Source organism: Chrysochloris asiatica, unplaced genomic scaffold (genome assembly GCF_000296735.1).
Source record: "Chrysochloris asiatica unplaced genomic scaffold, ChrAsi1.0 scaffold00002, whole genome shotgun sequence".
NCBI lineage: Eukaryota > Metazoa > Chordata > Mammalia > Afrosoricida > Chrysochloridae > Chrysochloris > Chrysochloris asiatica.
This window is the reverse complement of record NW_006408520.1, coordinates 20,160,886-20,170,001: the sequence shown is the minus strand read 5'-3', so window position 1 is coordinate 20,170,001 and position 9,116 is coordinate 20,160,886. Positions and strand designations below refer to the sequence as shown.

At 33.4% G+C, this 9,116-nt stretch overlaps 1 protein-coding gene across 1 annotated transcript in view; it reads right to left on the bottom strand.

The window, feature by feature from the left end:
* The window catches only part of EVI5 (ecotropic viral integration site 5), a 293,650-nt gene that overhangs the window by 146,960 nt on the left and 137,574 nt on the right, over positions 1-9,116 (bottom strand). The window contains exon 11 of the mRNA XM_006830964.1: positions 4,863-4,916. Coding sequence (XP_006831027.1) covers positions 4,863-4,916 — 54 coding nt within the window. The remainder of the gene's footprint in view (positions 1-4,862; positions 4,917-9,116) is intronic.

Sequence of the window (9,116 nt, the reverse complement as noted above, 5' to 3'; positions counted from 1 at the left end):
TATTTGTTTTTTTAACAAAGCAGAATAGGTCTCAATATTCAAAACCAAGGGGAAAAAAATTCATGTTCCAAATGTATTGACTGTTGTTGTTGTTAAGTGCATCTCAAGTTGGTTCTAACCCACAGCGACCCTGTATAAGGTTTCTGAGGAGCAGGTGGTGAGCTTGAACTGCCGATCTTGTGGGTCAAACCAACCTTGTAGTCCAGCGGATTGCCCCACAGCACCACACCATGACTCCATATTGACTGTAGCTTATGCACAAAAAGGAACATAATACTTTGCTTCTAAAAGAATCTCATTGTACTGATACCTCACTTCAACTTAATTCTGAAGCATGACCCCTGATTTTTTTTTCATACTTTGATATTACTGACATTTTATACTCTGATATTATTGTGATTTCATATAAAGTTATTTGAGACCCCATCTTTTTAATATCCTTTAATCATTGTCCTATTTGTTTTTCTGCTGCAAAAGATCTCTTTAAAGTATTAAGGAGCAAAGATGTCATTTTAAGGGCTAAGGTGCACCCAAGCCATGGTATTATGAATAGCCTCATATGCATGTGAAAGTTGGATAATGAATAAGGATGATCAAAGAAGAATCAATACATTTGAATTGCAGTGCTGAAGAGGCATACTGAAAGTATTATGAACAGCCAAAGGACAAACAAATCTGTTTTGAAAGAAGTAGACAAGAGTCATAAGGCTCCTTAGAAACCAGGATGGCAACACTTCATCTCTCATACTTTGGACATGGTATCAGGAGGGACCAGTCACACTTAGTAAAGCAGAGGGTCAAGTGAAAATAAGAAAGACCCATCCCCCCCCCCCAACAAAATGGATTGACACAGTAGCAGCAACAATGAGCTCAAACATAACAATTGTGAGGATGTCACAGGACTGGAAAGGGTTTTGTTCTGCCCTGCACAAAACTGCTAAGGGTCTGAACCGACTTGATGGCATCTAATAACAATTCCTATTGCCTAATCATCTTCAATAACATAATAGGAAAAAAAACACACAGATGTTTATAGTTTTTTCAATTGCCAAGTTTTTCTTTTTGCTTTCTGTATCTAGATTATGACATTTTACTGAATAAAAGAATAAAATAATATCTAGACCTATGCAGTTTCAGCTTCAACACAAGTTCTTCTGCCTACTTTTGTTACACTTCAACTCCTACTTGAGAGCTGAAAACAGAAACAAGAAGTAATATCTATTCAAACATACACTGTTAGCTTTTCTTTTTTTTAACATATTATTAATGTTATTGTGTTTTTAGTGAAGGCTTACACAGCAGTCTAGGTTCCCATTCAACAACTGCTACATAAGTTGTTCAATGACATTGGTTGTTGGCTTTTCTTTTTAACCTTCATATTAATTTGCCAATGCAAGGAATGATGTCTAAGTTTCAAATGATTCCTTGAGCTATATATATATATAGTACATTCAGTACCTTTTTCATACCCTAGGCTACTAACATATTATTTAAACCATTATATTTTTTTATCTTGGCAAACTCTCATATCCTAAAGAAATGTAGATACAAAGAGCCTTCAAAAAGTTCATGGAAAAATTATCTTTTAATTCCATTTTCCATAGACTTTTTGAAGATTCCTTACATATACTTTAGCCCACAATTTGATGTCTTACTGTATGAAATGCAGGCTTTATTATTTCTGAAAATATAATTCACTGCATTGTGAAAGCTTTCAATTCTGTATGTTGAGTAATAATTCATCTTCACAACGAACAAAAACTAGTTGAAATAAGGATTTTAAAATTACCCTTGGCAAATTGATACTTATGAAAGAGATTTCTAAATTAAAATAAAAGCAGATCTGAATATACTGTATACATTATCTGTGAGTTGGAGCATTTTCTTTATAAGAAAGAAAATATTAACAATATCTATGAAAACTGTGTAAACCGAATGGAAAAAAGTTAGAACAAGGAGTCTTTAGGCCACAGCAGTACTCCTATGTCTTAGAGAATATAAAACTGAGTAATGTAAGAATTCAAGTAAAGTAGGAAACAAAATAATTTAACACAGAAGCACCGAAACTGTGCTAAAAAATAAAAATGAAAATAGTTTTACAGGAGGGGAAGATGAGAAGGTATGATGAAGCACTACCAGACTCCTTACCCATTGCTGTTGGTGTTGGAGCTTCCTGATGGTATTTTCAGCTTGCTCCAGCTTAGCACTGGCCTCATCACTCTGTTGTTTGATGGTGGCCAACTCCCGTTTTATGAGGTAGTTTTCCTCAGCCTCCTGGGCTCTTGTCACTTGTCCCTTAGGACATAATTTTTGTGTGCATGAAGCAATTTAGGATAGATTCAAGAAAGACTGCCATTGTGAGGCTTAGTTATTTACTTAGACATGTTAAAAAAAAAATCACGTCTGAGAAATTGCATGGGCAATTATTAGCTAGCAGTTCATTATTGCTCTGCAAATTTTGGAAAACTAAATGAAAAATTCATCTGACAGTCTTAAAAACAATTCTTTCAGCCAATAATATTCAATGCATGCAATATTACTGAGTTGTACATGCAGGACTAAAATTTTCAATGAAAGTAGTTAATTTCACAGAATCCACTGATTACCATTTGAAATAAATACTTTAATATAAGGTTAGCTTTAAAACGTGCAAAAGGTGATTATTTTAATAAACTAGATAACATATGGCTATCAATAATTAAGTACACCCATATATAACACCCAAAAAATTATTTCTAGAAAAATGCATGTAAATTTGCATGCATCAAAATATGAATTTCTAAGTTTAGGACTTCCTTTAGAAGCAAAGTTAGAGGAAATGCTAAAAAGTACAACTATACCTGTATCAATCTATCTGCCAGGGAAGCACTTTCCTACAAAAGGAAAAATTCAGATAGAAACATAAGAGAAAGAAATAAAATGAAAGTGGTAAAATTAAGAATAAAGAAGGAGCAAAGCACACCCAAATTCCACCTACTTTTCATTGCAGGCTAAGAAGGACATCTAAATTTTAAAACTATATTTTACTGAATAGTTTTTAATTCTTAAACTTTAAGAAAAATACATCAAAACTAGCATGTTGTTGCTGTTGTTGTCAAATGCCATTAAGTCAGTTCCAACTCATAGTGACCCTGTATAGGGTTTTTGAAGAGCGGCTGATGGACATGAATTGCTGACCTTGCAGTTAGAATTCCAGTGCTTATCCTACGGCGCCACAACAGGACTCTAAAAACTCATGTACTTCTAGAAATGGGATCAAACATAAATTCCAAGTGGTTTATCATGACTTGGAACAAGTAAATCTCTTCTTAAAAGTACATGTTTCAATCTTAAAGTCAACCATACTGGCACACCACTTGACATGAAATGGAAGGAAATGAAAGGGAGAAGGAATTTGAGTAGGCATTTCCACTTATAAAGTGTGATAGCAGCTTGTGCAAATAGCAACTTCCAAAGAAATAAAGCAAGGGAGTATGATGAATGAAATCTACCACAAGAGTTAATGAGCTCCATTTAAATTCTAGCAGTTACTGAACAAGTTAAACTTTTTGGTAATAAAATTTAGTTGACACCTAAGTGTTCATAGAATTTTAAGTGATAAGGGACAAACCTTGGTTATCTCAGCCAGTAAAAAGGTAAAATACAATCCAAACTTAACACTTTCCTACAATACCTTTATCATTCTGAAGCTTCAGTGAGATAAAATTACTTTCTCTGAAAATGTCTCACTCTGAAGACAAAAAAATCCCCTATGAAAATGTTTTACTTTTAAATGGGTAGCTAATGAAAACAAGCAAACAAACAAACAAAACCCAGTTTGTAAATAAAATAACTTAAAAACAATTAAGTTCAACCTCTGTGAAGTCACTAAAAAACTAGAATTATTTTCAAAGAAACTCTAATAAGAAAGGAGAAATATCATGAAAACTACGTTAGCCTTTATTATAATATACAGGTAAACTATTATATAACAATAATAAGCATGTAATAAACATCCTGTTCTTATTCAGTGCTACTTAATATCAAATCATCAATGCTTTTCAAACAGAAGACAAATATGATGAATTTCACAGAGGATTTTAAGTTACTTGGTAATATCACAGGGGGTACTTTTAAATCTATTACTCTCTCCTTTTGTAAAAAATAAAAAAAACCCAAACACCAACAGTTTATGAATTCAGATATTTTTTCTTTTAACAAAGCAAAACTCTTAAACTATACCTTTATTACTCAACAATTCTTATAGTCATAAAAAACATGCTATTAAAGATATTCCATCAAAAGTACATTATGTAAAATAACACAAAATTTTCACTTTTACCCCATTATTCTATATGAAACAGAGAAGAAACAATAACAAATTAACACCATAATAATTCTAAAAACCAAAAATTTAAGTGTAATTACCCTATTTGAAAATCAACAAGGTACTAAGTTTTTACATAGCAACCAGTCTATTTGAGTAAAATAAAGCAATTATAGGTCTTATAAGAATCATTGCTACCTTTAACACGTGGCTACAGCGCCAGGATAACATCTGAAACTCATCTTTAGAATGTGGTATCAGGAAAGATTCCCAACTAGATTAATTCTAAAGAACATGACTACTAGAGAGTATATGTAAAGGAAATAAGTGACATCAATATGTTTATTCTGTTAACTCAGTTAAGTCTGAGAACTCAAGAAAGACTAGTACTACTAACTTTTTATTAAAGACAAGTTAGTTAAGCAGTAAGCAGGCAAGCTAAGCAGTCAATACCACAATTTAGGAGACAACTGCTGAATTTTTGAGGCTTTACTAAAATATACAGAAAAATATATATGTAATTAACAGAAGCTTGCATAAGTAGTCATTTACTTACTTTTTCTAACGTTTCAATGCGTTGCTTTAAAAGTCTATTTTCTGTGCGTAACCTCTGCAAAACAAAACAAAACAAAAACCTTTGTTTGCAAGTACTACTGGGAGAGAAAAAAATAAAAAATCTAAGTCACAGTTCTTACACCACCTCTTATAAATAACAATATGCAACAATATAAAGAATAGTGACAAACTTTATCATCAGTCAAATTCTTAAAGGTTCAAAGTAAAAAATACATGGCAAAGGAAACTTACCACATTTATTATTTCAGCTGTGATTAAATTTTAAGTTTAAGCTAAAATGGTACTATATACTTACCATAATGAGTTTAATCAATGTTACCTTATGTCATCTTCCCCATTAGATAGAACTGATTATAACTTGCTTAACTCCTACCTCAACTATCTATCTATATAATATATATATGGAAACTTCAAAAAGTTCATGGAAATTTTTCATTATTTTTTAATTCAATTTTTTTGTGAACTTTTTTAAGCACCCTCATTTATATAACTTTTACTTTATGGAAAGATGTTCGTTGTTATGTATTGTTGAGTCAATTGATTCATAATGACTCTGTATGACAAAGGAGAACTCCCTAGTTTTTCCTAGGCTGTAATATCTATACACCATCCGGTCTTCGCTCCCACAAAACCGTTGGTGGATGTGAACCTAAGATCATTTGATTAGCAGCCAAGCATTCAACCATTCTACATAGCTAATTCTAAAATGTCTGCTGATAAAGAAATAATTGGTCAAGGTCTTTAAAAAGCTGTCAAATTACAGTCAACAAGTAAGTATTAAATCCAAATAATTCTACATAGTAATTTTCTTTTTGCATATAATAAGCACTGGACTGCCAAGCAGCTCCTAGGGAAATAGATGAGGCTTTCTGCGCCAGCTAAGTTATAAGGCCTTGGAACCAGGGTCACTATGAGTTGGGACTGATTCAACAGCACTTACCAGTATCATTCCTTCTGGTGGGAGCATAATGGCTCAATATCGTAAGCATTGGACTACAAATCTCAACATCCGCAGTTTGAGCCCACCAGCCACTCCAAGGGAGAAAGATGAAGCTTTCTGCTCAGGCAAAGATTTAAAGCCTCAGAAACCCTACACAAAGTCGCTGTGAGTTGGAACCCACACGATGGCATTAACAACAATCCCTTCTGAAATGGCAAAGGTCCTCTTACCTTTTTGAACCAATTTGCTTCAGTGCTCAATCCAGAGTTTATACAACCCTACTTCTGCATCTCTGCAAAAACTTTCTTCCTCAGCAAATTCTTTCAATTTAATTATTTTATCAGTCAAGACAATATAGTTTTATATAGCTTATAAAGCCTCATTTCAAGAATGACTCTATGAATTATTGCATCTAAAAATCAGAACAAAAATCTTTTTATTCCAAAGATATGTCATAAAACTGGACTTTGTTTTATTAACTAGACTATATTTAGATTATCTGAAATGTACATTATGTTGTGTGTGACCCCAGGCTAAAAACTAACAGCTGAAGGAGAAGAAAATGTTTCTTATATCCTGGCTCCCCCTCCTACTATGTGCAGCACAGTAGCTACACAAACCAATAATTAATAAACATTCTTAGACCTTGGAAGTCAAAGACGCAATTATGATTATCAAAATGATTTCAATATATCTCACTGGAAAAAAAGGGGGGGACAACATTTTGGTTATACTAAAAGACTTAGGTTCCAACCAAACAACTGAGTGGACAAAGTTAATGTTACAATAGTAATAATTACAAAATTTAGAATTAAAAAAATTCTCCAAGATTTTCCTTCCCATGCCATCCTTAACTCTTTAAATTTCTGAAACCTATTTTGCTATGTTGATTTTCCCCCAAAACATCTGCCTACGTGTTGGCAATAATTAAAATAAATCAATCCTTCCTCATTTATATGTGATACCTGGTGTGGCGCTGTGGGTCAATGAGCTGAACTGCGAGGTTAGTTTGAACATGAGTTGGTAGTTCAAACTCACCAGCTGCTTCTTAGAAACCCTATACAGGGTCCTATGTGTCGGAACCAATTCACACTTAACAACAACCTACTTCATTATGAATTGATAAATTTAACAGGCAGTTTCACAGTTACCAAGTTCAAATGTTTCTGTCTGTTCTTTGGTCTAGTATAAGTATTTTGGTAATTATGACTTTACAACCCCTTTGAATACAAGGCAGAGCTAATTTCTCCCATTCTTAATATTGATTTCTTTGCCCCTAAGTCCGAATTACTAGTATACCAAAGTAGTTAAGAGACTAGGTTTTGAAGTTACGGAGATTTAGACTCAATTGCTGCTCTATATTTAATACCATTGAATATCATAGAATCTCCATTTCCTCATATTAATAATGAGTAATAATACCTAAATTGTCTTTTAAGAAATAAATGAGAGCACTAGTGTGTGTGTGTGTGTGTGTGTATATATATATATATATATGAGAGAGAGAGAGAGAGAGAGAGAGAGCGAGTGAGCTCTGGTAGCATAGTGGTTACGAATTGGGCTGCGAACCTTAACGTCAGCAGTTCGAAACTACCAGCCGCTCCACGGGATAAAGATAAGGGTTTCTGCTCCCGTAAAGATTTACAGCCTTGGAAACCCTGTACAGGGTCGCTATAGGTCGAATCCAACTCGACAGCACTTAACAACAACAAATACATATATATGTGTATGGATATACATACATGTGTGTACATATATACACATATGTACGTGTATATATATACATATGTACATACATACACACACATATATATATACATACACACACACACAACATATACCTAATATGGGAGTCCTGGTGTGGCACTGTGGGTTAATGCGCCAGACTGCAAAGCCATTTGAACTGCAAGGTTGGCGGTTCAAACTCACCAGCTGCTCCTCAGAAACCCTATACAGGGTTGCTTTGGGCTGGAACTGACTCGACAGCACTTAACAACATATGCCTAATATGTACTTTAATGACAGGCATTGCTCTTATTATTTTTTGTTCTTATTTTTAAGTTATATTTCTACCTGTTTTCAAAAATTCTTTACACTTTTTTATCCCACTGGAATTAATATGTACTTTGTGGAAATTTTTCGATCTTTATACAACATGAAGTTTTTCCATCAAGTAATTTATTTTTGTCTGATCTTTTAATCACATCTTTTAAAAACGTTCATGTGTAAATTTTCCTAGCATTCCTATAGGTGCTATATGAACCTAAAAACAACAACAAAATACTATAAATTTACTTCTTTGTTTATAGTCTTTCATACCAAAATGTATGGGTAGAAATTTGTCTGTTTCATAACCAATATATCAAGAGCCTAGAACAGTGTCTGGCATGTAGTTGGGTACTATAAGTCTCAGTTAAATGAATGAATTATTGGATAATTTTTGTTTTGTTTCCCTTACTGTATATTATATATCCACTAGTTTTTCAAATGAAAATCTTTTAGTGCCATAGAAAACTGGTATCCTAATCCTGCCAACATCACTAAGATATCAAAATCGCTCTTGAAAAGTAGTACTTCCAGATCTGAAGGATACATATAACCTCAACATAAAATAAAAACCCAATCTTTGAGTTTCACTACTGTCTAGAATTGTGACCAATGTCATTGTTTGAGCTTTTTGAAGCTTAGTTTCTTCATTGAAGGATGAAGGTAAGAACCTTCTCATAAAGCTATTATAAGAATTAATGGGAGATGATGCTTTCACGCAGCAGCCCATCATAATACTGATAAATAAATGTCAGTCCCAATTCTAGATCTCCACATTGATTGCTAAATAAAACTCCTAAACAACTCTGATATCTGTCATGTTTTCATTCTTATGCCAGTCAGTGGATAAACAGACCTCTTTTACATTATCCTCTGGTTTTTACACAACTAAAATAGTTAAAAAATTTTAAAACAGGAAAAATCTTTAGCATTTCTAACATATGTAGGACTTTAGATCTCTATGTCATAAAGCACAAATGCAAACATGGAAATTACATTAGCAATTTCTTAACCTGCATTAGATTGAGGGAGATAAAGGCTTTTCCTTTGTAAAGATTTGTGAGGTTACACTATTATAAACTAGAATTTTATTATTTCTTACCTCCTCACCCTTAGTTGCTCTGGTAGCGTAGTGGTTACAAATCTGGCTGCTAATCTCACGGTCAGCAGTTCGAAACTACCAGCTGTTCCATGGGAGAAAGATGAGGCTTTCTGCTCCCGTAAAGATTTACAGCCTCGGAAACCCTG